The sequence below is a fragment of the Dama dama genome, chromosome 3 (genome assembly GCF_033118175.1).
Source record: "Dama dama isolate Ldn47 chromosome 3, ASM3311817v1, whole genome shotgun sequence".
Classification (NCBI taxonomy): Eukaryota; Metazoa; Chordata; class Mammalia; order Artiodactyla; family Cervidae; genus Dama; species Dama dama.
This window is the reverse complement of record NC_083683.1, coordinates 70698605-70719150: the sequence shown is the minus strand read 5'-3', so window position 1 is coordinate 70719150 and position 20546 is coordinate 70698605. Positions and strand designations below refer to the sequence as shown.

At 41.4% G+C, this 20546-nt stretch overlaps 1 protein-coding gene across 1 annotated transcript; it reads right to left on the bottom strand.

The window, feature by feature from the left end:
• Positions 1-542: 542 nt before the first annotated feature.
• Positions 543-19921, bottom strand: NEMP1 (nuclear envelope integral membrane protein 1). Its single transcript, XM_061131869.1, has 9 exons — positions 19771-19921; positions 12104-12228; positions 10729-10948; positions 9347-9419; positions 8012-8105; positions 7423-7537; positions 6500-6725; positions 5524-5697; positions 543-4776 (listed from the first exon to the last, which is right to left on the bottom strand). Exons 1-9 carry the CDS (start codon positions 19895-19897, stop codon positions 4593-4595), a joined length of 1338 nt encoding a protein of 445 aa, XP_060987852.1. The 5' UTR covers positions 19898-19921; the 3' UTR covers positions 543-4592.
• Positions 19922-20546: the final 625 nt, after the last annotated feature.

Sequence of the window (20546 nt, the reverse complement as noted above, 5' to 3'; positions counted from 1 at the left end):
TTTATTTGGTGGCACTGGGTCTGTTTTGGCACGTGGGGTCTTCGATCTTCACTGGGGCACGCACGTTCTCTAGTTGCGGCATGCGAGATCTGCTGATAGTTCCCTGACGAGGGATCAAACCCAGGCCCCCTGCCCAGGGAGCATGGAGTCTCAGCCACTAGATTACTAGGAAACCCCAAGGGAAGAGGTGGTTTTAAAAAAAAAAGAAAATAAATAACATGCAAAACACCTGTCTAGAAAGATGAAACAGAAGAGCTAATTGCTGATTACCTGAAAACAAGAGCTCCTAGCAAGAAAAGTACATGTTTGTTAAGAGAAACCACTACATAGTATATAAAACTTTATTAAAATTGGGATTACTTACAAACTTGCACAATAAAAATGAAAAAATATATAATAAGACATTGCTTATTTTTCTTACAGAAAAGAGTGAAAATAAGACCCATGGCAAAGAGTCATCCCTGATCATTTTGTTCCTTTCAAACATTCATTAACACTTATTTTAAATATAAATGACAAATCTTTTAAACTAACACTAAGGCATTACCCACAGGCTAAAACTTACCCAGGAACTCCCTACTTCACCATCAATCCTAGAAACAGATAAACTGAGGCAACTGCAGGTTGTAACAGTTCTAATGCTCACATTAAGAGCTACCTATTATGTTAACAAGATAAGAACATTGCCCATGCTGTAGAAAAAGGCAGAGATAGTGATTTCACCATTTTCAAGTTATTGTCAAGAGTGTGAAGAGGATGGTGATGCACATGGGCAGGGGGTGTGGGAGCCAAAAGCCCCAAATTTGGGGGTGCTGTGTCCCCAAATGTCCTTCCTTCCCTGCTAGAGCTGTGCATTGACACTGGTGTGAATTCGCCTTGTTTATTCCCAGCAGGCTCTGGCTCCCATCACATAAGGCACCAAACTCCCTTTTCAAGTTAATAACTGTCTAGAATCTACCTCAACAGCAACTGAATCCATAAGCTAAGTTACCCAGAGACGCCACTGGGTCACCACAATTGCATAGGTTTCCCCAAAAAAATAATGATCAATTTCTGTTACATCAAAACAAAAAGTTTTAGGTGCAATTGCCTTGTACAATGGCTATTTTATGTTTATTACTTTGTTTCAGTGCCTATGTAACATGAAGGAATAATAAATCTGTCAAACTGTCCTCTCCTTGGTTCAGATAAAATTCTTGGCATTTCAATATAGGTTATTATCTCATATGTCAGACCTGAGTCCAAAGGAATACTAGGACATTTAATTTCCTTTCCTCCTACTTCAACTTTCACTACTCAATTCAGAGAAAAGTTATGAGTACATAGCTAGGAACCATTTTTACAGAGGCATCCATCTGAGCCCATCTTTTTTTCTGGAACAACAAAAAGATTAAGGGCAATTGCATAATTCATCCCCAAGCCTTTTACGGAAATGAGGGCCTGGGGAACTATCTAGCCTATTTGACTGCTTTCGTTCATCAACTGTCTATCACACATGCAAAGTGGGGACTGGGTTGAAGGGAACACAAGTCAGTGAAGAAAAGGCGGGGCCCTAGAATGGAATGTGTCAGCACAAAATGCAACACTGGAGAGTCTCTCATCAGCAAAATTCTGCAACAGAATATAAAAGCCGTGATTTTAGGGGGGGAAATAAACTAGCTCTGGGGCATGAAGTGGCTGATAGGAATTTCTTACTAGAAGATATCAAAAGTGCTGAGTTTTCCTTATTTTCAGTCATTGGTTCCATTGGTCTCATGAAAGCAATCCGAGTGGGAAAGTGAAGGGAAAGTGTTTTAAGCCAGTTGACTTGTGCTCCCATTAATGGGAGGCATGCTCTATATAACTTGATCAGATCCATTAGAGGCCATAGATTTCTGATGCTGATGAGACCCTGACTCCGAGGGCCAATTTGCAGCTTGATATTTGTGGAACAAGACGCTGACGCGGCGGCAGACGAGGGCTCCAATGTCCAGCTCACGCCAGTTACCCCTGCAGCCCTTCCCTACGAGGTCGGTCTGAGACACAAGACTACGATGAAGCCGCAGGAGCTGTGCCGCCAGAGAAAACGCGACGAGGGCCTCAGGCGGTGGCTGAGCCAACACACAAGCGGCCGAGCAGCGCCTGACGCCGGCCGAGCCGAGCAAGCCCCGGCACGCGGAGGCCCCGAGGCGTCCGGGGAAGAGCTGCGCGGAGGGCAGGCCAAGGACGCACGGCGCGGCCCTCGCTGTCTGAGAGGCGCGCTCGTGACAACGCGACCTGCTGTGGTTGGCCCTGCCTACAGCTCGGCTCTCCAACTTCCAGACAGGGAGTAATAAACCGAGTTTGATTTCACTCACCCCAAATTCAAACACAGTGAGAAAAACTCGTCTTGAGATGGAAGTGGTGTATCACAAGGAGTTTACTAAACACAAAAGACGAGCATCCTTCTCCACTTCACAGCGCGTTCTCACTGAAATAAAGACAGGCGTCAGAAGTATCAGCCTAGAGGAAGTGGCCATGTGGGGAGGTACCAAAGGCTCAAGGGGGCCCTGAGACCACTTGTACGGCCGCATTATTTTTTTAAATCAGCTTATGCTTAAATATGCCAAGTTTCAATTTCTATAAATGAGGCAAAAAAAAAAAAGTAAAACTCAGAAGCCTTAATAGTTTTCTGCAGAGGGATATAATGCTACCATGTACATAACTACAAAGGTAGAAAGGTTTCCTAATGTAAAGCATTTTAACCCATGTCATCTGTCCAAATACTGTTTATTTTCCACTTTCTTCTATAAGTCTATTTGCCAACTGAGGCAGTTGTCACTTTAGGAGAGTTTAAAGCTGTGGGAAACACTGGCAGAAAAAATCAACTGGCCACCTGGAGGGGAGTCTCGGAGCTGACACTCTGGAAGTCAGTAACGGAGCCCAGAGCCTTTCAAAATTATCTGTTAAATGGGTGGCCTGAAGGAGTCATTCATTGCAGATTTTTAACAAAAATCATCTGCCTGCTTCACGACATGGTAAGTCAGTCAGTTCAATGCTACGCTCCTGCCATCAGTGCCTATCTTCCTGGCTAAAGTAATTACAGCTTTTTCCACGGTGCAAAGGTGAAGATCACAAAGACAGAACCAAGCGAATGACAAGACTTGGGAATTTGCTCCCTCATAAACAGCATTGCTGGTTTATAAGGGTACTTTCCAATGGCAAAAGAATGTGAAACAATGCCACTGTAATAAAAGGCAGCAGGAACCTCTGGTCAGAAACGGAACTGCAAATAAGTACAAGAAGTCATAGGAAAGCACATCTGACCCAGATGGCTGTGCAAGCGCCCAGAGGCACAAGGATGGTCTGAAGCCTGTCTCCTGGCAACGCAAACCGTGGCAGCCACACAGCTACAACATGCACGTCGCATCAAGAGCTTCACAGGTAGTTTCAGGGCCCACAAACGAGCCAGGCTTCCTGCAGGGAGACGGACAGGTGGAAGCAAAGACCAGTAAGAATAGGTATTTAGATGGGTAGACAAAGGGAGGGGAAGGAAAAGGAGCTAATTTCGTGATCCCACAACAATTCAAAGATGTGTGACCAGTGGACAGGAAAAAATAAGAGAACCTGTAAAAAGCATTTAAATTCCCTAAATAAGATCACTTCTCCTAAATAGTGGGAATGATGCTATAAATCAAAGAGAAGAGAATATAAGAAATAAAACAATCTGAAATGTACATACTCAGAGGTGAGAGAATAGACCCTTCTTGAAAGGGCAAAGGGAACAAAGAGGAATTGGAAGGGATGCCTGAAAGCCTATTTGGAACTGGAAGTTAAATACTGGGTTGGCCAAAAAATTTGTTTTCATAAGGAGCTTATGGAAAATCCTGAACTTGTTGGCCAATGCAATATAATAAAAACCCCAACAGACCTCATCTACAGAAGGGCCTGCAGGCATGTTCCTAAAGTAAGCAGGACTTAGAATATCATAGGTGTGAGAGTTAACTCAAAGTTCAGCACAAGAGTTACTGGGGCTTTAATGAACAACCCATATTAATAAATACGTGGGAGGCTTGTCACTCTGGAGCACCTGCTAGTGCTGGAACATAGTTTCACTTTTTTAAATGTATTAATTTAAAAAACAAGACAGGCAAATGATAATCCATTTTCCTCCTAGAACAGTTAAAACAAGGATTATGCTAAAGTCACTGAAATGAAAGCAGAAGTAAGAGGCTCAGATCTGTGGATTTGTCTCTGAAGATGCAGCCAGTCTGAAAGCATTAATTCACATGTAACGGGTGTCACTTCCGAGTCTGAAGAGCCACAATGGAGCCAACTTCAAAGAGGAGCTGGACTGCCCTGGGCGAGCTGTGGCAACCCAGTTTCTCCGGAAACACAAACGTGGGCTGAGAGCTGAGCCAACGAGGCACCGGGAAGCAGCCACCACGTTATCTGCTCTGCTTCCTCGGGACCCCCCGAGACCCCACCGAGACCACTTCCCGAGAGAGGTCTACTCAGGCCTCTAGTTTCAGTGGAAGAATCTCTGCAGTCACCTCACCCGGCTTCAAAGATCTGAGAAGCAATTGCACACCAAACACAGGCAGCCTGGACCACTGAGTACCCAGCCAATCCACCTAAGTCAGGAAGCTGTTCTGTTGTACGACAAGGGGGTACCGGGAATCGGAGCCCTCCTCCTCAGAGGACGTTTCTTCAGAGAGTTCGTCCTGGGCCATAATGCTCCCTAAGCCATACTCCTGCTCATGGACAGAAACCTCATTGGGTGTGAGGTGGAAAGAACCTTCCACGAAGTCAGCAAACCTGGAAAAGAGAAGATAATACTCATTTACTCATTAGAAGCTGCCTTCCACCCTGTTTTCTTTCAAAATAAGAAAAAATTGAAACCATGATGTGCTCTCAGCTCAAATGATATTGAGCCTAGACCCCAGCCTTATCCTTACTCTGGCAGGTAAGTAAACTAAAGCAAGAAATAAGAAGAAAAGGAAAACTAGGATCATAGGCTGACATTCCCTGCAACACCATCCTGCTTAACAAGCACTTTCAAATTATGGAAGTTTGCTTACCGTTTTTAGTCATGGAAGTGCTAAAGTTCCTTCAGTTATCTGTAATCCTTGAGAAGATTAAGGAGCATTACACATTTATTTGTGTTTATGGCCCTATAAACTTTATGCCATCAAGACTCCAAATTGAAGTTTCATATATTCATTGGTATGACTGCTTCCAAATGAAAAGATCCCTCCCCCCTCAAAAAATATATTAAACACTCAGAGAGCAACACAAAACTGTAAGAGGGGAAACTTAATATCGTACTAGAGTCTTCTCATTTCAATGCAACCATCAAAGTTAGAGTAAATAGTTCCTTGAGGAATCAGAAAATGGCTACGGCTTAACATATGATATACGTACTTTTCCCTTGACTACTCCTAGAAGAACAAGAAAACAAAGCCACAAATACAAAATGATTATAGAAATATAATCTCTATTAAAACTCTAGGGTCATGATTACCCTGACAGATGCCTGGTACTTCTAGCCAAGAGTTTGTTTACCTCTTTGGAGACTGAATTCGAGAAACAGTCTTCCAAGCTGAGCAGTCTGGACTGTTGCAGTATTCTCTAAGCTGCTCTAAAGCCTTTCGGGTCTCCACCTCTCCTTGTAGCCGATATTCTTCTTCTGTCAGAAGACGAGGGGGAACAGTCTTTTCTGTTGCCTTACACATCTTTCTGTGCTCACCAAAATAACATCATGAATGATTAATCAGTAATCTGTGTCCATCGTTATCTCTTAACTCCCTTCAGTGGGTCAAGCATATAGCAGAGAGCCTAAATCATTAAGAGTCATCTTAATTCCACAGACATCCTTAGTTATAATGGACCCTGACACATTAGACTATTGACAAGTCAGAGTAGTCAATATTATTCACTAACGCCACAATAAATTCACTTATAAGTGATAGACAAAATATTTATTTCCCAATAAATGGAAAACTACAAGAAAATGATGGCATAAGATTGCGGTGCATTAACCTGGACCCCACCCCCCACCCCACCCCACCCCCCCCCACTGAAGAGAAGGCATTACTTTGACTATCTGTACTAGAAAGAAAAACCATTGATAACCTCAGAACCTATGACCGTTCCATGGTCACCAGGTAAAAGTGACCACATGCTTGAATTACACCTTAAACTAAGACTAGGACTCCCAGAACAGTCTGAAAGGCAGTGTGACATAATCCGAAACCAGGTGACTGAGGCCTGTGGCATAAAAGTGATATACTTTGCACCACCTAGTGGTAACAGGAACACATGACACTTTACTAGATGTTTGTATCAAATGATTAGAATTTATAAGTTCTTTAAAATGTCTACAGAGAATCTAAAAAGAAAGACTTGAAAGAAACACAAGTGAAACATAATACAATAAATGGACACTAACAAAGAGGCTCCCAGGTCAAAACCTGTGTTTCCTTTTGCTGGGACCGCAGCCCACACTGCATGCTTCAGTACAAAGTCACATTACCCTAACCTGTAGGTGATGTACAGCCAGTGAAGAGGGTGCTCCAGGTTCTTAGAACACAGCGCAGTGACAATAATGGCAAGGGCAATGTGTGGTATCTGGATGCCGGAATACATGAAACACAGGCCAAGCAGCTGCAAGGTCCAGGTCAGCAGGTTGATACTTCGTTCATTCTCCAAAGGCCCATACTTGTAACAGACTGCAAAACTCATGAACCCAACTGCGAGGACATAGCCTATGAGAAGAGTTATCAGAAGACATTCTTTTTTCATCTACAACTGGTAAAAATATCCTGTCTGGGGAACAGCAGTAAATTCACTATATAGCACCTACTGAACCAGGAAAATGGATAAGATCTTTACTCAATTATTCATACTTCCTTCATTATTCACATATATTAATCTCTTTTAAGTTTCTATCATTTTTGTTGTCTCAAACTTATTTAATTCTCAAATGGGGAATTAAAGCTACATGCTGAACAACTCTAAAATAGTCTGTTTCAAAAACCTAATATATGAAAATCCAAATTAATTCCTTCTCAAAGGATAGATTAAGAGTTACTATCTTTACAACCAAAGGATTCTTTTCGTGTTTTACATAGTGTTCACTGTAGAGTCCTTTACTTAAGGTCTTCAAGAGAATTTAAAATATGATTATATTCAAAAAGTCAATTTACAGCTTTTCAGAAAGATGCCTATGCATAAAGAGATGTACTTGTAAACCCCAACAAATTAGTCTTCTCCCTAGCAGCAGCATCTTGATTTAAGAAAAGGTGACAACCATAGAGTTAGAAATAAAAACTATGACCCTTACGAGTTAATAAAATGGCATAGACTATTAAACTCCATAAGCAGGCAACATCTTTTCACAATCAAATTAACTAAAACAGCCTATAAACACATAAAAAGGAAAGCAAAACCAATAACACTTACTTAAAAGATACTGCCAGTAACACCTCCAGATCTCTTGTAAATTTTTAAAAACTAGCTGAATGAGGTATAGAGAAAAGGACCAGCCTCCTACCAGGATGATGTAAATGGGACTTTTCTAAAACAGAGTAGAAGTGAAAGCAAAAAGTTATAACAGGCTTTCCCCACATACAAGAAGCAAAATGGAACCGCGATTTTAAAAAATTCAACCTACTAAAAATGCACAAAACATCCCTCTTAAAAATATGTACTTTACACTTAAAATGATACAGTCTGCAAAGAACACTGGGAAAAAGATGCTAAATAACTTAAAAGCCTGACTATATAACATATGTAATTAATAAACAGGAAAAACACTTTAACCACCCCCCACACACACACTGTACACAGGATTTCAAATAAAAAGGGAGAGATTGTATGTCATCAGGCTCCAAGTTTCATCATGGAAAGTATCTTTCTGAAACAAGGAAAGAGTAGGATATTGACTTATCAGCCATCAATGCAAATTTTCAGTGCTGTAAGATTATCCAAGAAAACAGTCCTTCATCTATCCAAGCTCATCCTAATTGCATGTGAGGATTCTGCCACTTACCTTGGGCATAAACTTGGACACTATAAAAATGATGATTAGTAAAGAGGCCACAATTCCCACACTCATCCCAGTAGAATAGTAGAAGATTTGACTTCTGCAGAGAGAAAATTCATTTCATTGCTATGTTTGTATTCTTCACACATGGCACTATTCAAATCAGACCACAATCCCAGCCAAAAGGTAGAAAAAAGGTGCGAGATGAGAACAGGTATTTGCTCAACGTTTGAGGGCAGAAAACTAAAGAGACCAGTACAGTGTAGCTGCTGCCAAATTATGAGGATCAGTACCAGTGACGGCCCCTCAAACACACCCCAACAATAAACTCTGCTTGGTCTCCGGCTCCCATCCCCAGTACTGCTCCCCACCCAGCTTTTAATGAGACTCTTTCTTCTGGGAACTGCACAGCTTCTCTGGGGAGAAAAAAGGGATAAGAGGACTACCAAGTGGAAACTAATAACAAGAACTGAATTGCTTACCCCACAGGGCATAGAACAGAGTCTAGGCTCTTTCTGCCAAATATCCCTCCTTCATTTTGAATTTCTCTCAGCATCCCCAAAATAAAGAACAACTTCCAACAACCTCACTCCAGTTGAACTTCAATTGGTTAAGCTTTCATTCACTACTTCACAAATACTTTCCTTGTATACGAAGTTAATGTTGATTCTATCTCTGCTGAATGTTTGTTATCTGTGTGTGGGGGGGGTTAGTCACTTAGTCATAGCCGACTCTTTGCAACCCCATGAACTGTAGCCCGCCAGGCTCCTCTGTCCAGGGAATTCTCCAGGTAAGAACACTGGAGTGGGTTTCCGTGCCCTCCTTCAGGGGATCTCCCCGACCCAGGGATTGAACCCAGTCCCCTGCACTGCGGGCAGCTTCTCTACCATCTGAGCCATCAGGGAGACTCCGTGTTCCTTTGTATTTGTACATGCCTGTCTCACCGATCTTAGCTAGCGAGTTTCTACAGGCAGGAAGTGAGTGAAGTGATTGATCCCTGCTTCTTTACTTCTGAACAGCATGAAACTTATCCTGTAAAATGTAAAACACGGCCCTGTAAAAACGAGGGCTAAACATGGCTAATGGGAGAAGGATGGTGATATACTGGCTAAATCCCATCACATGATGGGTGACCTAATGGGGGAATTTCATTATTGCCAATCTTATTAACACAAGAAAAAATAGAAATAATAACACACATTAAAGTATTTTTTAATGATTGAAGCAGGTAATGACTTCGCCCATCCTAAAGGGAATGGCAGCACTTTTAAGACTTCATGATAGAAGTCAAGCGGGGTAGGTCTGAGCATCCTCATTCCGCCCTCTAGCCTTAGAACCTACCTGCTCAGCAAGTCTCCACAAAAAAATAGTGTAAATCCAAGGAGGAAAATTAGGAAGAGTTTGGGGTCAAATCCTGAAATAAATAAAATATTTCTGCTTAACAAGGGAAACAAACAATTTAAAGCATTACAGAATAAAAGGCAATGTTGGCATCACTGGTCAGCTAATAAATGCAAACAGCCCACCTAAACAGCATTTTAACAGCATTCCACACAAAGCCTGGGGAGCCTTCCGAAGGGAAAGTATAATCAGGTCCCCGTCTAACCTACACTTCCCTCAAGAGTTTGTTTTGTTTGGCTACCTACGCTAAGGCTAAGAGAAGCTAAGCTCTGCGCTGGTTGGAGCCATAGTACCATCAGCACTTCATGCAATTGCCCACAAGGGGTCTCCACCACCCTGGTTTTCAAGCCTTAAGTCACCCAGGCTCAGATTCAGCGGATTGGCCCAGAACTCTGGGTCAGGGCCCTCGGTTGTTCTCTAAGAGGCTGCTTTTCTTGACCAAGACCCCACCTACTTCTTTTGACAATATCTGAGCACTGTGTTGCAAAAGCCTACACTCAGTCCGATCGCCCAGGACGGGGGCCCAAACACAGGCCCCTTACTGGTGCACCAGTCGCTCCCACGGCTTTCACATTCAAGTTACGTCTAGGGGAGGTCCACAAACAGGAGCAAGAGGCGTCATGAAATGCAAAGGGAGGCTGATCTAGGACAGTTAGAGGCGCACGACAAATTTCGTAGCGAAATCCGGAAACATTTCTACTGCTCACATTACTCTCCTGGGAGAGTCGTTACCAAGAGACCAAAAGTCACAGAGAATTCAGCAGGATAATGATCTGCCTCTTCTGTGAAACTTTCTCAGATACATCCAGAGAAGGGAAAACTCCCAGTTATACTAAATAAGCCTGAAACTGCAGTGATCTTCATATTTATGGTTCCACATATATTCTTTTGCTTGTGAGGTATTCAGGTTTATTTTATTTTCAGTTTGATTTAACCATTCATGTTTTTAAATGTAGGCTGAAATATACAGGCCTCAAATATACAGGCCTACAGTTAAAGCACCCAGAAGAATACATCTATCTAACTCTGAAGAATGCTAGGTGTATCAGCTCAGAGCCACTGCAAGTATCAGGAATGCAAAGCCTTCACCATCCAAGAACGGGAGCACTCAGAATGAAAGCCTTGCGGTGAAGGCTCAGACCTAGGCCTGAAGGCTTTAAGAGGGATGGAGTCTCTCTGCAATGTTTGGAGCAGTGGTATATTCAGGTTATAATCAGAACCAAGGTGGAGCTGTCTTGGGCTGGCTTCTCTCACTAATTATACCCTCCAAAGCTCGTCTCTTCTCACACAGAATCCACCAGAAGAACAGAGGTGAGACTTACTCCGAGTCACAACGACACTGTATTTGGTGTCTTCCTCTAAAATCTCAACTTTGAGGCAGGTTTTTCTGCTGTACAGACCCACATTAACATAGGTGTCATTCAATTTCTCTTTTAAAAAGGAGGAAAAAAAGTTCCAGATACTAAACTGCTCTAGCTCCTTCAGTTTCTCCTCATTCTCCACCTGGGTGACTCGGACCAGTTTGGAACTATTCACCCGGATCTGTAACACAAGCAAAATCAGGATGAGAAAGAAGGAAGTACGAATTTAAACTTTTTCCAAATACAATTTGTTAAAAAAAAAAAAAAAAAAAAAAACTTTAGCATAAACAGCTGAATCATTCATGGCACTGGCTCTTCGCAGGCTTAAGAGAAACATGGAGATAAAAGATAAAAGCAGCTAAAAGACACTTGGGCAAATAGCACTGCACATGGCCGAGAGGCAGCTGTGAGGACGTCTTATTGCTGACACGGGCTGAATCTACTGTGAGGCTACAACATAGGGGTTAAAAAAAAAAGACTTCCAAGCTGAAAGAGCTACCAATACAGGTACTTATGAGAGATTATACAAAGCAAGGGTCCAGAATATAAAGAAAACTGCCAGGCATAAACAGCACCAAAAATGTTTCCCATAACGACAGGCTGAGAAGTTCAACCCTTTGTCACAAATTACTGATTATGGGTAAATGTTGGTTATAGTGTGCCCCAGATGGAATATGATCTTTATATCAGACAATGAAAAAATAATTTTTTGAAAAAGCCCACCCTTGTGTTTTTAGATGTGAACAAATGCCCTGATCAGTGACTATGCTTATAGCAGCAGAAACATTTCCAAAGGACTCCCTTTGTTTAATCACTACAGCCAGACACGCTTGCTTGCCAGGTGGCTCAACAGTGTTATGAAATAAAAGACCAAAGTCATTCTATCAAGGGGAAACCAGTTCAGGGCATTTATGCAACATCTTGTGCAGAATCAAAACAGAATAGTAGAAGCAAGGCAGAATGTACATCCTGACAAGCATGCAACAGTTTCCAGCCCAAAGGCACATGGCCTTTAAAAAGAAAGAGGGGTGTGTGTGTGTAAAAGGAGCCGGGGAAGAGAAGAAAATAGTCTCTTGGAGAAAAGGAGGAAGGAAGTTTACCTCAGGGTCAACTATTGTAGGCCACTTAAAGGAACAGAGAGAGGAACACAAAGCAGGGATGAAGGCTTTACTGATGAAAACACTGATGAGATTAAGAATAACTGCAATCTTATCAAGGTTGTTAATTTTATATATTTATATTTTTTTTTAATTGTGAAAAGGGAAGAAAGTGTCAAAGTACTCACTAATCAGATATTCACAAAATCTGCCACTCCCCAGAGCCTCCAAATCATTACCTGTATCCGTGTCCATACGTCATGCCACTTTGGGATAAGCACATTTTTGTAACAGCATTGTTGACTGGTATTCATATAAAAAACTTGGGATTCCTGAAGCATGACCACCTTTAAACCAATTTCGGCTTTATGCAAAGAAAGAAAATAACAGTTAAATATAATAACAAAACAAATTAATAAAACTCATTTCATAAAAAGAATTAAACTGACTACTTTCTAAAAGCTGGAGTTAAAATATCAGGGGCTGAAAAAAAAAAAATCAGGGACCAACACAAAGAAGAAAACTAAGATGGGAGAAGGAGTAAGGCAGCGTCTTGCTTCCGTCAAATGTAATTTTTTAAAATATTATAAATAGTCACTGATCCAGGATGAGTAATAATAAAATCCACTATTATGTGTGTATTAAGACAGACAATATGTGTCTCATTTAACCCTCCTAACAATGCTATCAGGTAGGCACTCTCATAATATTCATTTTTATAAATGAGGAAACTGATATTTAGGAACAATTAAATACTTTGTCCAAAGCCACAGAGCTAATAAATAGCTTAACTGAGATTCACACCAGGTCCTGTTTTTCTTACAAAGGCTTAGCTAAAATAACCCATCCAGTGATTTCCCCTATTCCTTTCCTGAGTAGGATGAACAAAATTAGCAACATCTTTTGTATTTAAAGTACTTTATTTTTTTTATATATATTTAAAGTCCTTTAAACAGATACTAAAAGACTGCAAAGTTTCTTTTCTCTAGCTGTTTTTGTTTCAAGTTTTAAAAGTGGCCAATTAACATATGCAGTCCCTCAGTTCAGTTCAGTCACTCAGTCGCTCAGTCAGGTCGACTCTTTGCGACCCCATGAATCGGAGCACACCAGGCCTCCCTGTCCATCACCAACTCCCAGGGTTTACTCATGTCCATCGAGTCGGTGATGCCATCCAGCCATCTCATCCTCTGTCATCCCCTTCTCCTCCTGCCCCCAATCCCTCCCAGCATCAGGGTCTTTTCCAATGAGGCAACTCTTTGCATGAGGTGGCCAAAGTATTGGAGTTTCAGCTTCAACATCAGTCCTTCCAGTGAACACCCAGGACTGATTTCCTTTAGGATGGACTGGATGGATCTCCTTGCAGTCCAAGGGACTCTCAAGAGTCTTCTCCAACACCCCCTCAGATTTTACCAAAACAGAAGAGGTGCCCTCAGGAGTTTATACTCAAACTCAGCCAAGTTAAGGTTAACAGGTGACCACTCTCATTATCTTCCCACCTCAGTCTTCTTTACCACAGAACATTTCAGTATCTTCCTTGTTCCACATTGTATATAACAACTCATTAAATGCTACTCTAAGTGGAAATGTAGTTATCACTTTGGTTCTCAGTGTAAAGGGGGAAAGATTTAAATAAACTAACAAAACACCCCAAAACAAAAACCTCCACCAAAACTTACAAAGCCAGTTACACACGCACAAAGGCAATGACACGATTTTAGAGTGAAGCTAAGACTAATTTTGAAGTTAAATTCAGTTCTAAACCTAAACATTAAGAGCAAAAACTACAAAATACTTAGAAGAAAAAAAAAAAAAAAAAAAACAAGTGTGTAAATCTTTGTGACCTTGGATTAGACAATGGCTTCAAAAAATTTAAAAATTCTTTGTTTCAAAGGCCACTATCAAGAAAATGAAAAGACAACCCACAAAGTGGGAGAAAATATTTGCAAGTCATGTATCTGATAAGGGTCTAGTACCCAGAATATATAAAGAACTACTACAACTCAACAACAAAAAGAGGAAAAAAAAATTTTTTTTAGAATGCATAAAGGATTTGAATAGACATTTCTTGAAAGAAAATATACAAATGGCCAATAAGCACAATGAAAAAAGGCTCAACATCATTAATCACTATGGAAATGCAAGTCAAAACCACAATAAAATGCCACTTCACACTCAGTAGGATGGCTATAACCAAAGAAAAAAGAGGGCAATAACCACAGTTGGCAAGGATGTGGAGAAACTGGAACCCTCACACATTGCTGGTGGGGATGAAAAATGGTACTTTCTGGAAAACAGCTTGGCAGTTCCTCAAAGACAATAACAATTAGACATAGCAATTCCACTCCTCTGTATACACCCGAGAACTGAAAACATGTTCACACAGATACCTGTACATAAAACTTCACTGCAGCAACATCCATAACCAAAATGTGGAAACACCCTAAATCTCATCAGCTGATCAATGGATAAGCAAAAAGTGGTATTATCAATACGATGGAATATTATCCAGCCACAAAAAGAAAGTACTGATACATACTACATGAACCTTTAAAACATTATGCTGAATGAAAGGCAGTCAACCAAAAGTCCACATATTAAATGATTCCATTTATGCAAACATCCACAAAAGCAAAGCAGATTAGCAGTTGTCAGGGGCTGGGAGGAGAAGGAATGGGGACTGACTGCTCAGGGGCATCGGGTCTCACTTCGGAACAATGAAGAGATTCTGGAATTAGTGGTGACGGCTGCACATTACAAATACAGCTGACCCTTGACTGACAGATGGGTAGGGATGCTGCCTCTCTGCTCCTTCAAAAACCAGCCCTGGGGACCCACAGTTCCGCATGTGTGGATTCAACCAACCAAAGACCAGGAAGTACTGTAATATGTATATATTGAAACTAAAAATCCATGTGTAAGTGGAGTCACGCAATTCAAATCTGAGTTGTGCAAGGGTCAACTGCATACCAAAAACCAATGAAAGGGTGGATTTATGGTATGTGAATTATATCTCAACATTTTAAAATTCAGTTGATTTTGTGGGGGGAAGGAAAAGTTTTCCTTCACCCTCTTAGAGTCTCTGGCTAGGCCTGAAAATTAAACTGACAAAGACATATTAACAGGGTAAAAGCATACATATTTGTTTTATGCAACTTCCCTTGTGGCTTAGCTGGTCAAGAATCCACCTGCAATGCGGGAGACCTGGGTTTCAATCCCTGGGTTGGGAAGATCCCCTGGAGAAGGGAAAGGCTACTCACCCCAGTATTCTGGCCTGGAGAATTCCATGGACTCTATAGTCCATGGGGTCGCAAAGAGTCGGACTCGACTGAGCGACTTTCACGTCACATGTGACGTGAAAGCCTCTAAGGAAATAAAGACCGGAAGAAGCAGACCCAAGTACTTTTATGCTAGGTTTGATGAGAGTGGATCATCACAGAGGAGTAAGACGGGCTGAGTATGAGGTACCTGCAGCAAAGCGGGGGAACTCAGCAAGGCCTACTCATTGGGGTTTAGTATCCCTTGTCTTCAAAGCTAAGGGTGCTCCTTCCCTTCCAGTATGGGGAGAGCACCTCTCACGGGAGGATTTTATGGCCTATTTCAAGGAAAAAGGGCAAAGCAGGGAAGGTCAGAGTGACTTTTCAGCTTCTGTTGTTTTCTCAGGCTCCTTCAGCTTCAAGTATTCAGTATGCCAAGGTGCCATATTTTGGGGTAGAATGTCCTGAACCCCATCTATCAACCTCTCACTGGTGTTCAATAGTAGTTTGGATTTCCTCCAAGCCTATTTTTCACAAAGTGAAACCTTTCCAAAATTCTACTGACATTTGTTTCACTAGCAAATCCACAAATATACTGAAAGAACACCCACTCACAAATTTGGATCAAGAGTTTATTTTCTTCTGGAGACTGTGAGAAAGTCAAATTCTGTGAAACTTAAAACTAGTGTGTTTACAAATAAATTTTTAAAAACCCAAGAGTCACACTTTATTAACTCCTCTCCTACAACAAGTAATGTAACACAATATATCTTTAAACCCATTTTCAAGAAAGTGTGTTAGTCGGTCAGTCGTGTCGGACTCTTTGTGACTCCATGGACTGTAGCCCACCAGGCTCCTCTGTCCATGGAATTCTCCAGGTAAGAATACTGGTTGCCATTCCCTTCTCCATGGGATCTTCCCAACCCAGGGATCGAACCTGAGTCTTCAGCACTGCAGGTAAACTCTTTTCCACCAGGGAAAGAGTAAGATACAAATAATATGTCAATAGCATAGGCCATCTGAAAAACTTAATGCCAGGAAAAGGCATTAGTATTTTTAAGACAATTTTAAAACTCTTCAGGGGCTTCCCTGGTGGCTCAATGGTAAAGAATCCACCTGCCAATGCAGGAAACCCCACGTGGCGAGGAGCAACTGAGCCCCTGGGACACAGCCGCCGGGCCCACGCTCCGCAACAGAGCGGCCACCGCGGGGAGAGGCCCGCACCGCAGCTAGAGAAGCCCCCATGCGCTGGAAGCAGCAAAGAGGCCCTCACAGCAACAAAGACCCAGTGCAGCCAAAAATAAATCCATAAAAAGACAAAACTCGGTAAATACATTCTTCAGTGTCATTTTCCTAAGGAAATAAAATATTTATAAGAGGCAGCACTTTGGGAGGAATTCCCTGGCAGTCCAGTGGTTAGGGCTCCAAGCTTCCACAGCAGGGGACATGGGTTCGATCTCTGGTCAGGGAACTAAGATCTCCAATGCCACTAGGTAGTCAAAAAATAAATTTAAAAATGCCTTTTAAGCCCAAAGATCAAATTCTTCTTGCAATTTAGTGGATCAAAACTTGCTTGCATGTATTTACCCATGAACTAGCTACTCAAAAGTTAGAAACTTCTTATTTACTTATATTCTTCAACTTTTCAATCAACACTGATCATCTAACATCTACTGGTAGAAGGTAATGAAAATGATTCATAGTATGTGAGGACCAGAAAAGACCTAAAAAAGTCATGAAAAACCACCTCTTCTCTTTTTTTTTTTTTTTTTAACCTCTTCTAATTCTTAAATAGCCTCTAATCATTTCTGTCAAGAGGTAATCCAGTTCATACTTAAAAAGCATTTTATTTTATTTTTTTTACTTAAAAGCATTTTAAAATTCTCCTTAAAAACTAGCATCTTTAAGTTAGTGGGCTTAGCAAAGGATTAGTCAATGGGATGCTGGGACAATTGACAGTTATCTGGAAAACAAAATTCATCTAGACACTCATCTCACACCAAATGCTAACATTAATCATTGGTTAAAAAGTAAAACTATACTCCAATTAAAAAAAAAAAAAAAAAACAGAAAAAAAAAAAGTAAAATGAAAAATAATTAAATTGTACTACAAAACATACACATATAAGATCTCAATTCTAGAAGGCTCTTTAAGTATAAAATCAATGGAAATAAATCTAAAGAATAAAATCAACAAACTTCCCTGGTGGTCCAGTGGTTAGACTCCAGGCTTCCAATACAAGAGGGTGTGGGTCTGCTCCCTAGTCGGGGAACTAAAATGCCTACGACTCCCTGGCTGTCCAGTGGTTAGGACTCCACACTTTCCCTGCCAGGGCCTGGGTTCAATCCCTGGTTGGGAAACTAAGATCATGCATGGTTCTCTATTTCACCAAATAAAAATTTAAAAAAGAATAACATCAAGCAGCCACATAAAAATATAAATCTTCTATTTAAAAAGACATAAAGAAAAAAGATAAAAAGGAATAAACTTCAAAGGTTTGTAATAAATAATTATAAAATATATATCTTTAATATGTTAAAAAGGTTCATCAATTGATTTTAAAAGTACACAGAAACCCCAATAAACAGTGATCACAATAAACAGACCAAGAGCAAAGGACACACTCTAAAAAATGTGAGTCTAAACAGATAAATAATGAGCATTTGAAAGATGCTACTTCACAAATAATGCAAGAAATTCAAAATAATTAAGATACCACTTTCAATCTATCAAATTAGCAAAGGTGTTTCAGTCTGGAATATCCAGTGCTGGCAAGGATAAGGTCAAAAACAAATAAGAGCTGATAGTGGTATAAACCGAAACATATTTTCAGAAAAATATTTTAGCAAGATGTTTCAAGGGCTTAAATATATTTTAGCCATTTCTAAGAATCTATTCTAAAAAAAAAAAAAAAATTTGTCCATAGCATAAAAGCAGAATAACATTAATGAAGACTTCTAAATGACAAAGGAAAATGCTTATGCTACAAAACCAAATGAGAAACAACCTCTGGTAATAACTGGTGGCCTCCAAGGAAGAGAACTGGGCTGCTGACAAGTTCATGAATGTATTATAAATTCAAACAAAATTTTTTAAATTAAAAACACATGGATACAGACCAGAAGAGTGCTTTAACGGACTCTGACAAAATAAAGTGAATTTTTCTTTTTTTACTTCTTTATGCTTAATTGTTCTTGTCAAATAGTCTAAAATAAATTCAAATGATTTTTATAATCGAATTCTTCAACAACCTTCAGTGAGAAAGAACTCTTGCCTTTTGAAGTACTGCATTCTCTCTTTAGGTACCTCTCACTTTAGAAAGTTCTCTATTACATGACTGCCTTTTGTAGCTACCACCTACATCATCCACTAGGCCACGAAGAACAAGTATTCCCTGAGTTTACCCTTCTCCAAACTACAAAGTCCCCATTCATCTCCTTATTAAAGAAACCTTAAGACTACTGACTGAGCACTAAGGAGGAGCATTTTGGAATAAACACTTTCATCTCCACAGTACACAACCTCTACGGTTAAACATCTGGTCAAAGGTCATTCAGATCATATGCAGTCCATCAAATGATACTCTGGGCCCTGACTCTGGAAAAAGTGTCTTCTTGGATACCTATACCCCTCTCCCTTAAAAAAAAAAAAAAAGTTTCAGACGGTCGCAGCGCTTTCAAACTAGTTCTGTAGATCCTTAAGGTTGTGAGATAACCTTAAAGCTGTAGCTCAGGATAATCATTAAGTGACAAGAAGAAAGAGGCAGCAAACGATGGGAGAGGAGAGAAAGAATATGTGTTTACAAGATATGGGTATCCTTAACCCCAACAGTCTCAACTTCCTCCAGTGGAAGCTTCCAAACTTATCTTTCTGTAGTGCAATTAACAAGGTTCGAAGGAGGGGTTTTTTTGTTGTTGTTGTTTTTTGTTTTTTTTAACAAACACACCCTAGGTTTTCTGAATTAGAGCGGAAAAGGAAAATAATTTCATCCCAGTCCAAAGCCAACTAAGCAGCAACAGGCATCAAGAAAGTTTGCTTGAGGAATGAATAAATTTCCAAAAGAAAATTACTAGACGTTAACTAACGTTTCTATCTCTTTTCGGAAACTGGAATTTAACTGCTCCAGATCGGTTCCATAAGGCCGGTAGGGGCCAAGGATCTTACAAGTGCGCAAGATATCGATAAGAGATCATTCCAATGAACTACAATCATCTGCTCAGCCATCGCGCCCAGAGTCCTGACAGCATATGCCCAGGTGTTGCTAATTTCCTGAGTGAACAGGTTGCTCCCTTTCCAGTGGCAGTTCTGTCTGTCCATAAGGTCCTAGGGTCACCTTCCTTTTAACCAATGAAATCGAGGAAGCCAGTGAAGCAAGGCGGAGCCCCCAGGACCGCTTTTCACCCAGTGCAGGCCTCCGGGTCTCCGCCAAAACGGCTCCAGGCTCCTCCCCATTCTGGATAGCTCCTGCAAGCCTCCCCCAGGGCCCTTGGCCCCTCAAGGCGGGCGCCCATTCGCCAAGGACGTAGCCCCTTTCTCCGCACCACGCCCGCGCCCGTCAGCAGAATAACGGCCCACGCCCTGGGGATACTGCCCACCTTTCTAAATATAAACCGTCGGCACCCGCCCCCTTGGCAGCTGCTGCCCGCGGTACCTGAGCCGCAGACAAAGCAGCCGGAGAGGACCAGAAGCAGCCGCACTGCCCCGCCACCCCCGGCCCCCCAACTCCAGGGCCCGGCACCAACTGCCGGCAAGACCGCCACTTTCATTCCTCCCGCCATGGTCGCCTCACGCCGCCTCCTCCTCACGTGCCTCTCCCCGGCAACTAACCCGGAACAGGCAGGACCAGCAGCCTATTCGCTACAAGGCCCGCCCCCTATCAACCAATCGGATGGGCGGTGCTTCGAGCACTCGGTCCTTTTTGCACCCTATAGTCCCGCCTCTTAGCAACTGATGCGGGAGCAATGGCGACAGGAAGATCCCGCCCCTTAACAACATGCTTCCGTCTCCACTTTATTTACAACTGGACCGATTGACGGTAAGCTTAACCAATAGAAAATCAGAACGGGCGAGGCGTTCTTGACCAAACTTGTTATTTCCATCGAAACTATCTCAGATTCCTTCTGTTTTCTTTCTTTGCTGTTCACCGTGATCTCTCCGTTGTGAGAAACTTAAGTCGTCTTAAATGATTTAAAACGGAAGCTATACAAAAAATTCTGTAGACAGTTTGATAGGGAATAAACATTAACGTATAAAAATGTAGTCGTAGGGTAGGGTTTTTTTTTTTTGTGGGGGGGAGTTAAATGCATGCGAAGATTAAGAGAAGCTTTTTTATTCCTCACAACATCCTGGGAGATAAATAGCTTCATTTATAAAGAAGCCAGAACTAAGACAGAAAAAGGAACCTGCCCAAGATTGCAGTTTCTTGGG